The sequence below is a fragment of the Lupinus angustifolius genome, chromosome LG03 (assembly GCF_001865875.1).
Source record: "Lupinus angustifolius cultivar Tanjil chromosome LG03, LupAngTanjil_v1.0, whole genome shotgun sequence".
In the NCBI taxonomy this organism is placed as follows: domain Eukaryota; kingdom Viridiplantae; phylum Streptophyta; class Magnoliopsida; order Fabales; family Fabaceae; genus Lupinus; species Lupinus angustifolius.
The window spans coordinates 24,563,817-24,584,274 of record NC_032011.1 but is presented as its reverse complement, the minus strand read 5'-3'; the positions used below and the strand labels follow the sequence as shown (position 1 = coordinate 24,584,274).

Sequence of the window (20,458 nt, the reverse complement as noted above, 5' to 3'; positions counted from 1 at the left end):
TTATTGTACCGTGTGTGAGCCCCACGGAATCTTTGAATGATTTGCATCATCGGAACCGTTCATTAAATGTAATTGATCTAATGATGATAGATTAACGGCTGAGATTGATGAAGGGGGTTAGCGGAAACTGTGTTACATAACATGAGAAAGGGATTTGCCGCGTAGAGGCGTTACATAACATGTGGACTGGCCTCTGATGACATAATTATTAATAGTGTCAGTGGGGCCCACAAAACAACTAAGGTTTGGCTTCTATTTCTTCACAGTTTATTTTTTGGGGAAAAGGTTACAGTAATTCACTTGTCTCATTTTTTGTCTCAAACATATTGATAAGGAGATAAAAAAATTTTTTTAAATGATCTCTTTCGGATTTTAGTAGATAAAAGTAATAAAAAAATATTCTAATTAACTTGTGAAAAAAAATTAGATATTATTTAAGACAAATGACATGTTTCTCTGATTCTAGTTTTGTATGAAGTTTTTCTAATGCTCAACAAATGAAAGTTTTTACCCACCACCGTATAATTATCTAAATTTTTTTCAGGGAGAATTACTCTTACTAGATAATTTTAATTCAATCAACAAATTAGATACTTGTAATAAAAACCATTTTTAATTAAATATCTCAAGACTTAATTTTGATTCTAATTTCTAATTTTTTTACCAATACTAATTCTTCTATGATTCAAATTTTTATTACTATTAAGCTTTAATTTCATATATTTTACTAATTGTTGATATGATCGATGTTCCTCACCTATAAAAATTTATGTATTGCTATTGTTCAATTTATCTCATTGATATATTATTATTTAACTAAAACTAAAATTAAATCAAGTTAAAGATGAAAAAATTACACCAACCATTTTTTTGTCAAACAAAACTTTTAAAGGTTGAGATTAATTTTGCTTATTTTTTATTATAGTATTTTTATAAACTAAACTTGTTGTCCAAAACTATCTTAGATTATAAAAAACTTTTAAATCAAGAAGAGAATATGTTCAAATTTGATGAATTGATTTATTTTCAACTTATGATGATAATTTAAAAACACAAGTCTTTACAAATACATGTTAATCTTGTATGCCCAAGACGATAAGTGGCTTCAATTTTCGAGTGGGAAATATGCCAAACCCAAAACGCTTTTCCTTTGCCTTTTTTTGTGTTTTTGTAAGGAACTTTTTCTTTTTGCAGTTTCTCTTTAAAACTTTTACAGGTCAAACATTTCAGGCTAGAAAGCTCAGTTACTGCGTTACGAACAAATTGAATGTACTATACCATTCTCAAGTTCTAATCCGAACAACAATGCAAATATCCAATCATGGACACAAGATGTCGCCATGAGTTAAAGTAAATTCATTGTTTGGTTTGGTAGGCTTATATGAAATTGGTATATAAGAAAATAAGTCTCATGTTTTCATTATTATTCTTATGGTGCCAAAAAATATCATTTCATCATACATAAAATATATATAAGAAGAGTATCGTAATATGTTGTTAAGCAAAAAAGGATTACTTTGATAACTTACAGAAATTTAAAGCAGATAAAGATTGATCAATCTCAAATTTGAATGAGTAAGTCCATGTAAGATGTAAAGTAAAAATTACCATATATTCTCATCTATAAGATTATTATAATTTTGTTACATCATTGTTTTTCTTAAAACTCAATTTAAGACGGTTTAAACTTTAGTTAATATTCTTAAGACTCTTATAGGTGAGCAACATCCATCATATGAACAATTAGTAAAATATATGAAATTAAAGATTAATAGTAACAAAAAATTGAATCATAGAAGAATCAGTATAGGTAAACAAAATTAGAAATTAGAATCAAAATTAAGTCTAGAGATATTTAATTAAAAATGGTTTTTATTACAAGTATCTAATTTTTTGATTGAATTAAAATTATCTAGTAAGAGTAATTCTCCCCCAAAAAAATTAGATAATTATACAATGGTGGGGTAAAAACTACATTTGAAAACCTTACATACAAAACTAAAATCTCGAGATAAAAATTATATATCCTAAATGATGTCTCACTCTCTTTTACAAGTTAATTAGAGTGTTACTTATCAATATATGATTGACTTGAGATAACGAATGAGACATCGTTAAGATAGTATAGTTGATCTCCATCCACAATATCCAGTAACCTTTTCCCCACAAAATAAACTCTGAAGATAGAGATTAATTTTGTTGTTAAGCACAAAAGGCCTACTTTGATAACTTATAGAAATTTAAGGAAGATAGAGATTAATCAATCTCAAATTTGATTGAATTACCAAGTAAGATCCTCATCTCTAAAATTATTAAAATTTGTTATATCATTGTGATTTTTAAAACTTTAGTCACGAACCCCGCAAGAGATTAACTAACCATTTACCTAAAAAAAAGTATAAAAGATACTTTTGGTAGTATAAAACACCGTTTAAACTTTAGTTAATATTGTTAAGACTCTTATATACTAAATATAATATTATGTAACACACTAGAATTTTAAATATGAGTTTTGAAAATGAATTATTCAACTTTTAGATTTTCCTTAAAACTCATAACCACATTGCAAGTGAAACTCAAATATGAAGTCAAAATGCTACTTAGAATTCATAAGATCAACTCCTACGTTGAATTTAGTTATTTGAAGATTTTTCTCTCGAAATAAAAGGTTAATTTGAACATATTCTTCTGGTTAAATATTTAGTTGCAATAAAGAATTTCTCAAAGGGCATTAGATGACGTGAAAAATTAATTGTAGGCGTGGTCGAAAAATTAAACGTTGAAGTCGTAAAGATTCTGGTGAGATGCAGTGTATATTTGGTCGATTGACTCCATAGATGCTCAAAGGTTGAAGAGAATAATCTTTGTGCCTTAATTCCAAAGAAAATTGTGACTAATATCAATAATCATTTTATATTACTAGTCATTAGATCATCAACTTTTTTTATTCTCCCTAAAAGATAGCTGATGGAGTGAATTAAGGGCCAACGCATCAAGTTAGGGGGAGATTTAATTTCTACATTTCCCATTCCATATTGTTATTTTAGTTTTTTAATTTCTATAAATATAAAACTAATCTTTTTAGCATATATAATTATCTCTCTCAACAAATATTATTCTCTTCTATTAAACATTGATCTTTAGTCTTTACAATAGTTAAGTTTCTAGCAAAATTATATCATTAGAGGAGAAAAAAATTAGGTTATTCTTTTATATATCATTACAAAATTATATAAATAATGAATAAAGGAAATATGATAAGTCAAAATTGTATCTAACTACTATTTATAGCGTAATATATAATATTATTTATTTTATTTTATCATAGTCTCTTCTTAATTTTAAGGTTAAAGTTAATAAAATTATCAAGAATTATGTCGTTAATTACTATCGATCATAACTAAACGGGATTGAAAGTATTGGCAAAGTTTGAAAAATATTTCAATTTATAAAATTTCCATAAATAATTTACGCAGTTAGATTTTAAGTATGATATCATCCTAAACTGAATTTCATATTTTGTTTTGAATAAAATTTCATTTTTTTATGTGAATGGGTGGGAGTTTTTTTAATGTGTAATAAAGTACACATTTATTAACAAATGTGAATTTCATAATGCAATTAGAGTAGACAAAATTTTCACTAATTGCCAATTAGAGTTTTATTGCCATAATTATCTAAAAACTATTTATTTAGCTAATCAAGTTTCATCTAAAATAGGAAAAAAATGATCTAAAAAAATATCAACAACAAAGTTGATTTGAACCTATAATATATATATTGGTTAAACCTTCTCCATAGTCTCAATATCAAGATCATTCTCACTCCTCAATTACCGGACACATTTCTTTCAATGGCGTTTCGAAAAACATTAACGAAACGTCTCTTGCATTGTTTTAAAACGACGTCGCCGTCTGCGTATTTAGTTTCCTCTTCACCGCTCCGAGCCACAGTACCACCACCACTTGCTTCAAAAATAAACATCCACCACGAGTACGGTAACCGTGGCTTTTTCCGGCGGTTTGTCCACCGTAGACCGGTGTACGGTCCCCAAGGCTCGCCGATACTGCCGGAATTTCTGTCAATTCCGGTTGGAGAGAAGCTGAGGGAGAAACTGAAAAGCATCAATAAAGAAGCGTTATGCAGTAGAATGAATTCGGTGTTTGATGGAAGTGTGATAACTGTGAAGGATGCGAAGAAGATTCTGAGGACGTGGCAGATTGAGAAGATTAAAGTGAAGCTGAAAAGTATAAAAGAAAACTCAATTTCGTATTCTCAATTTGTACGGATATGCGTTCAAGTTTGTGATAATGAAGATGAAGGCACTGTGTTGGCTAAGATCTTCGATGATAGTGGTTGCGTCATCGTAACGGGCAATGTTGTTTTTCTGCGTCCAGAAAAGGTATCAGTTTTTTCTTGAGAATATTCGATTAAAAGTTAATCACAGATTGTATTTCATTTCATGTAATTTCACACTCTATAATAATCACTTCAGTTTTTGTTATTATCACACTTCTATCGGTAGCACAATACTTTCAAAATAATTTCTTATGTGAGATAAGAATAAATCTTAAGTGATATGATAATGAAGCTATTGATATTTTAAATTGTCCATTGATAATTTCACATTCTCTACTAATCAATCATACTTCTAATTTTGGATGCTCTATTCTTTACGATATAATGTTTAAGGATATCTATGGATTATTAGAGAGTGTTAAAGTTTGATATATTTGGATTAAAATAACATCATTTTTTTTACTTGCCATGATAAGAAAAAGAAAAAATGACGCAGAAAGATAATGCAATTAATAAGAATATAATTAGGGAGAAATTGTATAATTAGATATTGAGTTTCTAAAATAAGAAAATGGGGAAAAAATATAACATCAAAACATAATATCAATGAATGTAATATTTTACAAAATTATAACTTACCAATAAAAAGAGGGTAATCAAATAGATTGTGAATAATCTCACCGTATAACACAATGTGGTAAATAAATTCACCAATCAACGTTAAATATAAAAAAACAAAAAATAAATAAAACATTGTCGATTAATGCAGGTCAAATTAATATTTAGCTTTATCAAGTTCCATTAATTAATTACATAAATATAATTTTGTTTGTTTTCACAGGTAGCAAAAGCATTGGAGTGCTTAATATTTGAGTCAATAACCCATCCAATAGAACCAAGAAGGAAGGAGCTAGAGCAAATGGAGAAGAAAAAGGCTTTGATTGATGAAAAGGCAAAAGCCCATGTTCGAAGCGAGCTTTATTGTGGTCTAGGCTACTTGATGGTCCAAACCATTGGGTTCATTAGGCTTACTTTCTGGGAGCTAAGCTGGGATGTTATGGAACCCATTTGCTTTTTTGTTACCTCTCTTCACTTCGCACTTGCATACATTTTCTTCCTTAGGACTTCCATTGAACCCACCTTCGAGGGCTATTTCCATGCCAGGTTCAAGTCTAAGCAACAAAAGCTTATGGAAAGATACAACTTTGACATTCAACGATACAATGAGCTTTGCAAGGTATGCGATCTAATTTGTCAGGAATGTGCAAAATCTCAACCTTTATTATTACCCTTCAATCATGCCTAAGGGGCACTTGTTGGTGCCTTGTTCTTATGTTAAAGGCTTTTACATGAAACCTTAGATGACTATAAAGTAACTTTTGAATAGTCAAATATTTCAATAGTAATTGTGGGTTATAAATAATATATTCTCCTACTATATCCTCTTACTAATTCTTCTATTTCTTCTATCCACATGAAGATGACATATGTCACATTAAGATACTTTCTCTTTACCGTTATATTATCAATTTTTAAAAATGCAAGCTTGCACATGCAATTATCATTCAATTAATTTATTCATGAGGATTTACTTAATCTTCATACTTTAACTCATTGCAGGTTAATGGTGCAACTGGTGTACCAAGGAAATGTTTCTTAGATTTGTGTTGATATATTTGATGTTCTAAGTGAATACTACAAAACAATTGGATTGAATCTTAACTGTAAAGGAAAAATGACTACATGGTATGGCGCCTCAAATTAGTAATAAAAACAATAATGGTGATTTTTTATGGGTATATAACTTTGTAACATGATACCCAAAATACTTGTTTTCAATAAATGCTTTATAACGTGAGAATGAATGTTATAATTTCCTTTTCCTGTTTGGCATACATAATGATTTTTCCACCACACATTTGACTGTGTAAAATGAGTTGTCATTCTTCACAATCAAAACCGCAAGAAACAAGGAATCACTACATAGTGAGGTGTTGTACGAGTAAAGATGATGTATGGCAAAGGAGAGGCAAGTATTATACTATAACACGTAAAATGTCACATATAATAACATTTTTATTTTTTTGTTTATCATAAAATCACATTTTTATTATTAACGGAGAGGATGTTGTTCGTGTTGTACTCCTCTAGATCCTTATATTCTCATTGATAAATCATTTAGCTAATTTATTATGACTGGACAAAATGAGATATTGTAACTAGAGTTGGAATAACTCTGAGTGGCTGGACTGTCATCATAAGCATAACTATAAGCGGCAAGGCACGCTCTCTTGAACAATTCTGAGTATTTTGTGACATTTCAACTCTTCCTTGTCGATTGATCACTGGTGCAGCAAAACTCTGCTGTCTTAAACGCTGCCCACACGCTCTTACACGCCACAACAGAACCAACTTTTGCAAACCCAACATGCAAAATATAAGCAAATATTATTAATATCTTATTAGTCAGAGTATTAGTATAGTGGTATGATAGTTCAACTAGTAGTTCGCTATTTAAACTGCATATCGATAGAGTTAGATATACATATATTTTATATTAAAAAGAGGGTAATCAAATAGATTGTGAATAATCTCACCGTATAACACAATGTGGTAAATAAATTCACCAATCAACGTTAAATATAAAAAAACAAAAAATAAATAAAACATTGTCGATTAATGCAGGTCAAATTAATATTTAGCTTTATCAAGTTCCATTAATTAATTACATAAATATAATTTTGTTTGTTTTCACAGGTAGCAAAAGCATTGGAGTGCTTAATATTTGAGTCAATAACCCATCCAATAGAACCAAGAAGGAAGGAGCTAGAGCAAATGGAGAAGAAAAAGGCTTTGATTGATGAAAAGGCAAAAGCCCATGTTCGAAGCGAGCTTTATTGTGGTCTAGGCTACTTGATGGTCCAAACCATTGGGTTCATTAGGCTTACTTTCTGGGAGCTAAGCTGGGATGTTATGGAACCCATTTGCTTTTTTGTTACCTCTCTTCACTTCGCACTTGCATACATTTTCTTCCTTAGGACTTCCATTGAACCCACCTTCGAGGGCTATTTCCATGCCAGGTTCAAGTCTAAGCAACAAAAGCTTATGGAAAGATACAACTTTGACATTCAACGATACAATGAGCTTTGCAAGGTATGCGATCTAATTTGTCAGGAATGTGCAAAATCTCAACCTTTATTATTACCCTTCAATCATGCCTAAGGGGCACTTGTTGGTGCCTTGTTCTTATGTTAAAGGCTTTTACATGAAACCTTAGATGACTATAAAGTAACTTTTGAATAGTCAAATATTTCAATAGTAATTGTGGGTTATAAATAATATATTCTCCTACTATATCCTCTTACTAATTCTTCTATTTCTTCTATCCACATGAAGATGACATATGTCACATTAAGATACTTTCTCTTTACCGTTATATTATCAATTTTTAAAAATGCAAGCTTGCACATGCAATTATCATTCAATTAATTTATTCATGAGGATTTACTTAATCTTCATACTTTAACTCATTGCAGGTTAATGGTGCAACTGGTGTACCAAGGAAATGTTTCTTAGATTTGTGTTGATATATTTGATGTTCTAAGTGAATACTACAAAACAATTGGATTGAATCTTAACTGTAAAGGAAAAATGACTACATGGTATGGCGCCTCAAATTAGTAATAAAAACAATAATGGTGATTTTTTATGGGTATATAACTTTGTAACATGATACCCAAAATACTTGTTTTCAATAAATGCTTTATAACGTGAGAATGAATGTTATAATTTCCTTTTCCTGTTTGGCATACATAATGATTTTTCCACCACACATTTGACTGTGTAAAATGAGTTGTCATTCTTCACAATCAAAACCGCAAGAAACAAGGAATCACTACATAGTGAGGTGTTGTACGAGTAAAGATGATGTATGGCAAAGGAGAGGCAAGTATTATACTATAACACGTAAAATGTCACATATAATAACATTTTTATTTTTTTGTTTATCATAAAATCACATTTTTATTATTAACGGAGAGGATGTTGTTCGTGTTGTACTCCTCTAGATCCTTATATTCTCATTGATAAATCATTTAGCTAATTTATTATGACTGGACAAAATGAGATATTGTAACTAGAGTTGGAATAACTCTGAGTGGCTGGACTGTCATCATAAGCATAACTATAAGCGGCAAGGCACGCTCTCTTGAACAATTCTGAGTATTTTGTGACATTTCAACTCTTCCTTGTCGATTGATCACTGGTGCAGCAAAACTCTGCTGTCTTAAACGCTGCCCACACGCTCTTACACGCCACAACAGAACCAACTTTTGCAAACCCAACATGCAAAATATAAGCAAATATTATTAATATCTTATTAGTCAGAGTATTAGTATAGTGGTATGATAGTTCAACTAGTAGTTCGCTATTTAAACTGCATATCGATAGAGTTAGATATACATATATTTTATATTAATATTAATGTTGAAAAATTAATAAAGAAGACAATAACTATTTTTATTTATATCACTTGTTAAAAATGTATATTGTAGCCAATGTTTTAGATGTATAAAAAATGTAAAGTTGTGTGTTTGATCATCCACACCAATATTTTGGTAAAAAAAAATCATTTTCATTTAAAAAATAATTTTAAATGAAGTCAGTCGATATGACCTATACGGTTCAATTGAAAACTGGATAGTATGACCGTTTTATGTCGGTATAATTGCATGACTGCTATAATTGTATTGTAGTGGTATCAAGACCGATGCATATGTTTACCGGTTGAACGAGCCAACATGAACCAATTTTAATACTAGTGATATAAATTACTCTCTTTCTAATAAAAAGATTCATTCAACAATATTATCATTTTTATCAAAAGCATTCTTTTTAAAATTTCAATAAGAACTTATATAATATTTATTCCTTATACAACTATACATATTAATCAGATTTAATTTTTAAATTAGAACATAAGTTCATATTAAGAAGAACAAAGAAAAGCGTGACCATTCTCGAAAAGTCATAAAAACCATCTCCTTCTCGAACGCTGACGTTGGTAATACGATTTGTCAATGTTTCCTATGTAAAAGTTCTGACAATTTCAACTGATCCAGTTCCATTTACTAAAATATAATGTAAAGAAAAACATATTAAAAGCTTTACTTGAAGTTTTACTACACAATTTGTATTTGCAATTAATCATGAATTAAAAGCTTTACAACTTGTCCATTACGAAGTAAGTATCTGTACAGAGTCATTACATTTGACAAAGGCAAAGTTGGATGCAATCAAACTAATGAAAAATGATATATCTGTGAAAACAAAAAAAAAACTGGGCAGGAAAGTAACCTAAATTCTCAAATGATACAAACCCCATACTAATGCGTTCCGCAGTCCTGAAACATGATGTTAACTCTTTCCCAAGCCAATCATACTAGAATAAAAATAGATAAAATCATAAATGTTTAATTTTTAGTATATTGAAATTTGTTTGGGACAGACTTTGAGACATTCTCATGATAACAATTTCATGTCCAAGACAACATAAATTAGGTTCCTATTCCTAAATCTTTCATACTCAGGTGCACTTTAACCAATCAAATATGGATATACATTCACTCTCTCATATTTTGAGTCCTATTCCATCTTTAAAGAAGAGTTATCCCTATGATCAGTACTATGTTTCTCCCTTAGCCAATTCCTTTCCACATATGATTTCAAGAAGTGAAGAAGAATAGCTACATTCAACACAGAATTAAAAACCCAAGATCCAATCCCATTACACCCTCCTCTCAAGTAATGCAATAACAGCACCCCAACATGGCACACCAAATTTAAAACCAGCAGTACTATTTGGCAGTTCACAGTGAAAGAAAATGACTTATAAGTAGGTAAACCCATTTCTACCCAGAATCTATAACCATAAACCATAGTATAAATCAACGTAGAAAACAAAATGGCTAGAACCTGAAACGATTGCGAAAACTCGAGCCACAAGAATGACATGATGAGCAAAATGGAGTGGTTAAACAATCTAAAAAAGGAAAGTTTTCGATGCCGTAAAACTATGAAAAAGGTTCTTAAAAAATGGAGGAAGCGTGAGAGGTAGAAAACGTAGGACCAAAAGAAGACACGACCAGAGGGGCGAATACCCAATGGGAAGCAGAGAAACCATTCAAAAGAAGTGGTTCTGGTGCGTTGCCATAGCCACCGTGTGTCACGGACTTCAGCATCGGCGGAGAAGACCATGCCGGTGAATATTATGGCTGAGATTAATGACATGGCGAGGCTGTGGAGTGCAGGGATTGGACCCAACGGGACGGGGCGGCGGCGACGGCAGAGTTTGAGGAAGCTGTGGAGGGTTATTGCGGCGGTGATGTAGGTGGAGATGGCGGCGATGAGAAAGGACCACGTGGAGCCCCATGATTGGGTGGGACTCCAACGGAATGATTTAATGGAAGGGTGTTCTAATAACCAATATTTCATGTTCTCTATTATAGTGTATCCCATGATATAGGATGTAATAACTAAACTATGTGTATGATGGAATATTAGTAAATGTGTTTATGTAAATTTTATCTTCTTGCTAATATGGAATAGGAAAACCATGATTAATAGCTAACATTAATATAAAAGAGAGAGGGGTTGAAATTTTGGACCATCAAAGTTGAACCCCAATTAAGATTTGTTTATGATTTGTAGGCCAAGACTTTAGTAATTAATATCTTATATATATTGCATTCTTTCTAACTTTCTTGGCATTGTATCATCTTCTAGAAATATGTTGTAAGACATGAAGCCACAAAGTCGTTCAAGTTGACATTATATCTTATATTACATTATGGTCTATGTTTTTCATGGTATGATTTTTTGGTCACCGTCAAGTTGATAAGGACATGAGGGTGAATTTACCTTGTAAGTGCTCTCAAAATAAGAAATTTATCTTTCCTTGGAATAATAGTTTTGAGTTGGTTAATTAACATATATGGAAGATGTACGACCATCACATTTGTGGATGAGCTACTTCATTACAAACTCCATGGATAATTGTAGGATGTGCTTAAATTATTTTTATATTATATTGTAATTAACTAAAATAATAAATATATATTTACTCTTATATTATTTGGACTTATCTTTTGTTTAACTTGATTACATTAATTACTATTTTTTATTTAAGAAATTATACTTATATCTCCCACAAGAATAATCAATGTAATATATATATATAATTAAGGGTGATCTGTGTAGATTTAAAAAAGGAAATAGTGATTTATATAATTTCAATATCAAAACTCGAGGGTGTTAATGTAATTGACTCTTTTATTTTTAATAATTTTATATTATTTTCCTTATATATCATTTTCATTTTTTGACATTTGGTCAATACTATTTTTTTACTCCCAATATAACTAGTATAATAATAAAATTGACGAAAATAATAATTAACATTGTCTTGTACTTTAAGAATAAGAATTAAGAAATACTTAATTTCTATGAAAAGATTGCATTTACAAAAATACATAGAAAGCAAGAAAAAGATTTGCAATGAAAAAAAATTATTTAACACTTCAAAAAATTCTGAAGTAGGTTTTTGATATTCACTTACTTATTTTTTACTATTTAAATGATAGTATTAATTAATGTTATTAATATCATATCCCTTGTCAAACCGGTTAGGATATTAATATAATTGTATGATAATTTAATAATTAAAATGTATATTGATTAAGTTATATATATTATAATAAATATAGTAGATAGTTCGATTCCTATTAAATAACACTTGTTGGAATAGACAATCACAAATTCTAAGAGAGATTAAATTTTTAACCAAAAACATGAATGAATACCATTACTACTAGTACAAAAAAGAACAATTATAATGTTGAAGGTTAGTTTTGAAAAGTATAAATTTTTTATGTGCAAATCAATTTTGACAGTTTTCACCAATTTTTAGTGGTTTAATTTCGACTCACCAATTTTCGAGTTCGACCAATTAGGTATTATTGATATTGACAACTTATTATGTGAAAATTGAAAATAAATTGTATTCTTCTTCAACTTTACACAAAGTTTATAGCATTTGTTGTTAACTTCATATATAGCTGCTGAGTGTCAAGGATACTTGAGTTGCTTTACTTTGAAATGAAATCCTTTTCAACAAGAAATGTGAGAAGAAAATATTTATAAATTTTAAAATTATTTAATTAAAAAATAATTGAAGATTTAAATCCATAGAAAATCAGTATTACATTTTGAGCATCTCTATCATGTATTACTTCGGTTTTGCATTTGAGAAAAAGTATATATATATATATATATATATATATATATTAATAATGTGAGAGTTTATATATTATTATTATACCATTCATATTTAATTATTATTGATTTTTTAAAAATAACATAAATAAATAATGAATATTATATTAACTAACTTTAAATTTTTATACTAACTAGTTTGTACATGCACTTCGTGTCTGCCGACAAATATTGTGTGATACTATATATTCAGTTTTTATATATTATATTTTTTATTTATGATAATGTTTAATTTAAGGTGAGAAATATGATTAATTAATGTATTAGTGGGAGTTGCTTAAAATTATATAGTTTTTTGTAAAAATTAAATAATGTTAAGAGCAATATAGGAAAATAAAATTACACCATAATAAAAGTTATTTCAAGTTTTGACTTTATATTGTACAGATATTACACGCATTCGGAAGCTACTCGTAAAAAACATGCAAGAATGAAGAATAATACATGATTAATAACGTGTAACGATGTGAAGAGTCAATACTACACTGCATACATTTTACATTCTCTCTCCTCTCTCTCTCTCTCTCGCCATTTTTGACCTTTGACTTGGATGATCGATTCGTTCCTTCCTGGCATCGCCCTCTCAGTTGTTTTAGTTTCTTGAGGTTCATAATATTCCCCCTCTTTCCTTTGTTGAATCTGATTTTCATTTTTCTACGTCATATCTTTACTTTGTCATTTTGGATTTCATTATTCTTTCATTGCAATTTCCCAGAATCTGTCAAACCCTATTTTCCTCTACTTAGCAATTCGTGTTTTAATAAGATACGATTTGTAATTGGCTAATTTCATGAGACGAGATATAGGGTTCTGGGATTTTGATTTTGGGGTAATGTGATTGGCATTCTAACTTGTCTATTTGCACTTACCGCTAACTGATTATAATTTTAGATTTTTAGTCTTATTTTACAAATTATGATTGATTCAAGAGTGTGTGAAACTGTGAATAGATGATTAAGAGTGTCAATAGCCTCACCCTTGTTTTGTTGATTTTTTCGTGTTTGTTGGTTCTACACAACAATCAACATAGCTTTGTGTTTGTGTTACAATTGATAGTTTCTTTCAATTTTGTCCTTGAATTGAGCATGGCTTACTTTGGGCTATGTATGTGTTTGAAAATGTGTTTTGCTTGCTCTGAGATAATGGAAAACCTTATAGGTTCTCAAATATCTTAAATCTAAATCTCTGATCATTTTTCTCCCACAATATGTGTGCACGCGGATTGTTCATATAATCTATTAGATATAACTTGTGCAGGGTTCTGAAGTTTGATGGCGAGTGGGTTTGGGGAATCAACAAGCAGGTCCCCTCCAAGCCCTTCCTACTCCAACAACAATAATAACAGTGATGCCGGCAATTTTGAATGCAACATTTGCTTTGAATTAGCGCAAGATCCAATAATTACTTTATGTGGTCATCTTTTCTGTTGGCCTTGTCTTTACAGATGGCTTCACTTCCACTCGAAGTCACGAGAATGCCCAGTGTGCAAGGCCCTTGTCGAGGAGGAGAAGCTGGTTCCCTTGTACGGGAGAGGAAAGACATCAACTGACCCAAGATCGAAATCTATTCCAGACGCTAATATTCCTCATCGCCCGGCTGGTCAAAGACCCGAAACTGCTCCTCCACCTGAATCAAATCATTTTCGTCAGCATGGGTTTGGATTCTCTGGTGGGCTAGGAGGGTTTGCGCCAATGGCAACTGCGAGATTTGGGAATCTCACATTTTCTGCAGCATTTGGTGCCTTCCTACCATCCTTATTTAACTTTCAGTTACATGGGATTCATGATGATGCCATGCATGGTGGAGCTGCTGGTTTTCCTTATGGATTTTCTAATTCATTTCACGGTGTCCATGCCCATAGATATCCTCTTCATGCAGGACAAGTGCAGCAAGATTTATTTCTGAAAAGGCTGTTTCTTTTTATTGTTTTCTGTGTTGTTCTTGTTTTTATTTGGCAATAGATTGGATAGAGCTCGGACTGCCAGCAGAACCAAATTTATGCTTATAGATCTTCGGGTGCGTTCTTTTTTTGTAATTAAGGACATTGTTCATATAATACTGTCTTGTTACTCTAGTAGTTATGTCCACTGTGATTGGTTTATGGGTCTTGATTTGCCTGATACCATGTGCTAAATTTGATATCTAGGCAGGAAAGCAAACATACACAGATGTTATTGTAATGGTTATTATACCAAGTCTATGAGGTAGCACAACTACTGAGGTTAATGTTGTTGTTTTCTTCTTGTTCTATTTATTGTCATTCACATGTTGATTTGCTACTGTATCAAGATTTACCTTCTCATTATGGTCCCTGCTTCCCTTTGTGCTCATCTTATGGCTGGTGTCAAGTGTTTGTGTAGTTATCATCATTGTAGTAGATTTTACTTTACTTTTTTCAATAGCATGGCTGAAAGCCTGAAAGTCACTGTAATTACAGCTTGATTTTAACTTTTAATTTTTCTGGTGTTAAACTTGCCAATTGTCTGAAGATGATTCTAACTTTTTTATAGTAGTCAGAAAAGATTTATGCTTGTATATTTAATATTTGGCACCTTGTACTTCCTTGAGGGTAGTTTCTTGCCCATAAAGTAAGGGATACTCTTGGTAATACCAAAATAAAACTTATCAAAGCGTTAGAATCTTGACACCTCTAAATCAAATGTAAAATAATTAATAAAAAATTAACAGACAACCATTTAAAATAACCAATAATTTGCTTCTATATGTATATAAGAGGAACTTCCGTCAAGGAACTCAATTATTTGTAACTGGGCTAGACCTTAATAATAGGGTGATGTTTTTGAATACTCCAACACACACATGACAGTAACTTGGGACTTGTGTGTCATATTCATCAAGGTACATTCGCCCTGTCATAATTGTTGGCATGAACCTCTAAAGGAGCGGAGATTCTTTCCAGAATTGGAGAGGGAAGTTCGGCTTTTTACTTTTAGTTTTGATGATAAAAATGTCATTACAAATATAAATAGAATAATATAATTGTTATTATATTTTTTATTTTACTTTGTTTTTCATAACATTTCTATCTCTAGTACTAAAGAGGAATTTACTCCCTCTTAAAGACGGTGACCCTATATATGTTTGAGTTGTGGAGTTATTAATTGATTCAACAATAAATGGGCCTTACTTATGTTGGAGTTAATCGACTATACATGAAATATATAACCTCAAGGAGAAGGGTAAGGTCCCAATCCCAAACCTAAAAATTCTACAGAACCATAGGTCACATGATCCCATCAATGCATCGGACGCACAGCAGCAGTGGAGTCCACTTTTTTACCGCACTGTTTTTCCTTTGCATGATTTTATTCTTGTAACTTATAAAAGAGTCGTGTATAAGATTAGTGTTCTCCATTTAGGAACTTAGTGTAATCCAATATATATCATATAATTATAATAAATCCAAATATTGAACCATCACTTATAAATATTTTAGAATTCTACTAAAGGAAATATAAACTATGCCTCTAAGTAGCTAGAGACATCATATGCTGAAATTCATGAAAATCAATGAATCCATTGCCATCAAGATCAAAGGCTCGAATCATGTTTGCACACTCATCATGAGATTTCACATCTCCCAATCTTTTCAACATTTGTTGCAACCCTTTGGGTGTAATACACCCACTCCCTTTCTCAACCTCAAACATCTCAAAAGCACTTCTTAGAATATTCTTCAACTCCTCATTGTTCTCTTCCTTCATAAGTTTCACAAAGTCCCCAAAATCTAGAAACTCGTCACCATCAGAGTCAAACTCATTGACCACAATCTTTGCCACTTTATGGTTCACAGACTCACCAACGGATGCAAAATAATCTACTAGTTCCTTGCTTGAGATTTTCCCATCTTTGTCAACGTCAAAGTGCTCAAAAACATCCTTGAACTTTACACCATTGTTGTACATGTTATTATTATTGTATGCCATAATCAAAGGAGGTGTAGTAGTGTCATTAATATCACTAGTTTGTAATGGTTTGGGTTTGGAGTGATTTGTTAAGCATGCAAAACTTAACTTGGAGAAGAAATTTTTGTTAGAGAATAACCCTTTTGAATTGGAAGACTTAGAGACAATGGTGGAAGACATGGTGTTTTGTAGTGTACTACACACTATGGCACACTTTCAATTATAAAGGAAGATGTTGTGTTTTGGCCTCTTAGTTAATTTTATAATAAAAGAAGACTTAGGAGAAACCCAACTTCCAAGTTAATGAAACTTGAATGATAATAACTTATTAATGTGATTAGTAGGAAATTGCCGGAGAGACTGACTTATTGTTGAGACTTGACTTCTGATTTCCTTAATTTCATGTAGAGCATGAAAGTCTTTCTCAATATTTGTTAAAGATTTTTGGGAAATATCATATAATATTTTATGTGTCTTCAAATATTTAAAGGATAGTGTAAATATTTGTAATAATATACTATCTATTTTATTATTATTTTATATTGAATTTTAGTGATTAAAATATAATGATTAACATAAATTTTACTACTAATGTAATAAATATTGGGAGGGATTTACTTCCTCTATGAGTAAGTTAAAAAATTTATTTCACATTTTAACCATATATTTTAGGAAAATCTAATAGTTTAAATCTCCTCACTAATTCAAATCATTAGATTTTACTAGAATAGATGACTAAGATAAGGAGTAGATTTTCACTCTCATAATTATTATATATATATATATATTATAAAATATAAAAATATATTTAAATTTAAAAACTCATTAAGTAGCCAAACATTCAAGTTTCAATAATACAATTAATATCTTTCATTAGTACTACAGCAACTAAGAATTATTAATACAAGTAAGTGAAAATGCTTGTAACAAATTATGTTTAATGTTTACTACAGAAGGATTTTCCTGGTAAGTACGAAAGTTTTGCCCAACTTGTAGCCAAGGTTTACCCTGGTGAAACAATCCCTTCCGTAAAAGAAATGAAAGACCATTTAGCTTTCATGTAAGGATTCATGTGTGTAGATATTTTCTTTTCATGCTTTGACATGTACCATTATTATTTACCACGACTGAATTTGATTTATTGAATGAAGTAGCATTTCTATAGTTGTCATTATTTGAAACATGCATTCAAAATAATGACAACAATAGTAATCTATGCCCTTTCAAGTAATCTATTTGAAGTAGCAATCCACATGTCCAACATAAAAGATTAAAAGGAATGAATTCACCTTTTGCTTTGACATAAGTAATATATGCCCTTTCAAGTTTAGTACAATAGTAATGATGGTACTAGCTAGGCTCAAGAAAGAAAGAAAGAAAGGGATAGAGAGACATCATTTATAAATGAAAACTCAGCATTCAAAACTAATCAACTAATATTTGCTTAGACTTACAGACACTGTCGAATTACAAACAACACACTCTTCCCCAATCCTCCTTAGTAATTATCTGCTACAGGCCTCGAAGGGAATAACCTCAAGAGGAATGTCACCAATGACCAAAGGCACACCAGTGCCAGTGCTTGGCAGGTCACCATCGTTGCAAACAAAGCTCCACTTCGCTCTACTGATTCCGGGGTCACAGGAAGCCCGTTCAAAGAGAAGACCAACTTCTCAGCAAATTGAGCAGCTTTTGTAAGCTGATACAGTCTATATACCTAGCAAATCAATTTGAAATGTTATAAAACTAATTACCGGTAAAAGCAAAGTTTATGTTGCTCCTCTTTTCACTGGGACGATAAGTCAAGCAGCAGTAAAATCCTAAATGAACCTGAAAACAGGACAGTTAAAATTTAACTGACAAACCTCAAATATAATTGGGACTAGAGGCCAGCAAGATGACCCACGCTTTTCCAAAGCGATCTCAAATGCAAATTGAACAGCACAGCCAACTAAAAATGGAGCCATTGAAACAACAGATGCGAGGCCGATCACTGGCCAGGTCACATACAAAAGAAGGAGAGGAGAAATAATCTTCAAACCCATTGTGAAGAAAGCAGAATGTAGGTATCCTCTGAGACCAGTGATGAGACCCCATCTTTTTGAGCTGTACTGTAAATATGGCCTTTGGACACGATCAACCACAAATAGAAATGTCGCAAGTCCGATGTAGAACACGGCATCGTAAGAGAATGCACTCACAATCTCTGCATTTTGTTGGCAATGGAAATGTGTATGAGATATAGTTCTACAGTTCTACCCCAAATTGTACAAGTGGGCTCTTGCAAACAAATTATGAAACATGCAGAAATCTATTCAGACTTTTTTTTGCCAAAATAGCTGTGAAAGTTATACAAGGAACAAAAGCTTCAGACTTCTATATTTTCGACTTATCTTCTAGTCAACTAATTCCTTTTACTGAGGAATACATCCACACCATCCAGAACCGGCAGAAAGAGAATCCAAGTGAGGTACAATAGATGAGACAGTCACGATTCCATGACATGGTTATTATTTAAGAGACAACAGTGTCAATACTGCATTTCCTGATTTTATATCTAAGCTTTGTCATGTCCATAACTCATTTTTTTTATATATAAGCTGTCAAAAGTTCATTTAACTTTTTCTTCCTCCATATGTTTTCTTTAAGATTAGTATTTGGTAGGATAACCAATAGAGATTAAGCTTTACAATATATCACAATACAATTAATTTTCTTCATTAAGATTTCATTAGAATTCAGACTATTGATCACTTCAAAGAAATATTTTTTGTTCGTGATTTTGATTAAAAATTAGAGATAATAATATGAAGTTCTTGAAGTTTGTATCAGCCCAATAATTAATTCTGTATTAACAGCAGTAAGAAACCTTAAAAACATCAAGCATAGGCAAATAAACACAATTGCAAGGGATCAAATATTTTGATATTAATTTGCAGTTTTACTTCCTACTCCTACAAAGTAAATGATGATAATCCAATTTCAAGCACAAGGAAAATGGGTTAAAAATTGAAAGTCAAAGATGGTTAAGAGAAAGTATAAAGTTCTATAAATACCTACTAGAATCACATTCTTAGCAAAGGCCCCAACTACATTGCCGATGAACAACTGTGGGAGAATCAAAGATGCTACGAACACGGCAGGAGCCGAGAGCCAGAAGTAAGAGCTCTCCTCTACCTTGAAGGGGGAAGATTCTAATTTCCCTTCTTCTACTGATTGGTGTGTAATCCCATAAAACGAGACAGAACCCGATTTACCACGAAAAGGCTCCTCCTTATCATACCCAGTAACAGGAACACTGGAACTTTGGTCTGAATGAACTTCCAAGCCACCATTTGCATTGGAATCAGAAGCATGTATAATAGAACTTTGGAATTTGTTCAATCCCAACAATGGAGGCTCTTTAATCACCCATTTTAAACCTGACTCAAAAGTTTTCATTTTTAAATACATAACAAAATGCTACAACAATATATATTTTTCCAAGTGTTATTCTTAACAGCTTAAGACAGTAAAATGCAATGAGGGAAATGAAAAAAATTACATTTTGATGCGTTTCCAAATCGAAATCTTCGTCTCTGATATCTGAATTGGGCATTGGTTCCAACTGCTTGTGACTGCAAATAAACATTGAAAAGTATGAAATATTGTTCCACAATGCAATAAAACATTACTATGGATATGTAAAAATTCATTCAGAGTATAGAAATACTCACAGAGATTATACGACGATTAGAAAATTCAAGTGGTTGAGAAGGAAGACCGCAACAAAGGGTTTGAAGTACCATGTGTTGAATTTAGGGTTTTAGGGCAATAGGGTAAAGCAATTATCTTTATCTTCTTCTGCTTCTAAAAGGCTAAAACGGTAAAACCCTTGTTTCTACAAATACAGTAATACTTAC

At 31.3% G+C, this 20,458-nt stretch overlaps 6 protein-coding genes across 8 annotated transcripts; 3 read left to right on the top strand and 3 right to left on the bottom strand.

Annotated features, from left to right (window-relative positions):
* LOC109343932 (calcium uniporter protein 4, mitochondrial-like) lies at positions 3,802-6,146 on the top strand. 2 transcript variants are annotated; one of them, XM_019582460.1, is made up of 3 exons: positions 3,802-4,402; positions 5,141-5,536; positions 5,920-6,146. In XM_019582460.1, exons 1-3 carry the CDS (start codon positions 3,854-3,856, stop codon positions 5,968-5,970), a joined length of 996 nt encoding a protein of 331 aa, XP_019438005.1. In that variant the 5' UTR covers positions 3,802-3,853; the 3' UTR covers positions 5,971-6,146. The 2 variants fall into 2 exon arrangements, with proteins under 2 accessions (XP_019438005.1, XP_019438004.1); XM_019582459.1 differs by lacking the exon at positions 5,920-6,146 and having other exon boundaries at positions 5,141-5,700.
* Positions 7,051-8,054, top strand: LOC109343939 (calcium uniporter protein 4, mitochondrial-like). The gene is made up of 2 exons (XM_019582470.1): positions 7,051-7,452; positions 7,836-8,054. The coding sequence occupies exons 1-2, from the start codon at positions 7,135-7,137 to the stop codon at positions 7,884-7,886; spliced, it is 369 nt and encodes a 122-aa protein (XP_019438015.1). The 5' UTR covers positions 7,051-7,134; the 3' UTR covers positions 7,887-8,054.
* LOC109343934 (elongation of fatty acids protein 3-like) lies at positions 9,821-10,927 on the bottom strand. Its single transcript, XM_019582463.1, has one exon. It carries the CDS (start codon positions 10,813-10,815, stop codon positions 9,943-9,945), a length of 873 nt encoding a protein of 290 aa, XP_019438008.1. The 5' UTR covers positions 10,816-10,927; the 3' UTR covers positions 9,821-9,942.
* Positions 13,128-14,750, top strand: LOC109343935 (E3 ubiquitin-protein ligase RNF185-like). Of its 2 annotated transcripts, none has more exons than XM_019582466.1 (2): positions 13,128-13,202; positions 13,888-14,750. In XM_019582466.1, exon 2 carries the CDS (start codon positions 13,902-13,904, stop codon positions 14,589-14,591), a length of 690 nt encoding a protein of 229 aa, XP_019438011.1. In that variant the 5' UTR covers positions 13,128-13,202; positions 13,888-13,901; the 3' UTR covers positions 14,592-14,750. The 2 variants fall into 2 exon arrangements, with proteins under 2 accessions (XP_019438011.1, XP_019438010.1); XM_019582465.1 differs by having other exon boundaries at positions 13,155-13,235.
* Positions 16,104-16,855, bottom strand: LOC109343938 (probable calcium-binding protein CML41). The gene has a single exon (XM_019582468.1). It carries the CDS (start codon positions 16,734-16,736, stop codon positions 16,119-16,121), a length of 618 nt encoding a protein of 205 aa, XP_019438013.1. The 5' UTR covers positions 16,737-16,855; the 3' UTR covers positions 16,104-16,118.
* Positions 17,930-20,431, bottom strand: LOC109343931. The gene is made up of 5 exons (XM_019582458.1): positions 20,273-20,431; positions 20,101-20,173; positions 19,613-19,978; positions 18,422-18,762; positions 17,930-18,273 (listed from the first exon to the last, which is right to left on the bottom strand). The coding sequence occupies exons 1-5, from the start codon at positions 20,342-20,344 to the stop codon at positions 18,055-18,057; spliced, it is 1,071 nt and encodes a 356-aa protein (XP_019438003.1). The 5' UTR covers positions 20,345-20,431; the 3' UTR covers positions 17,930-18,054.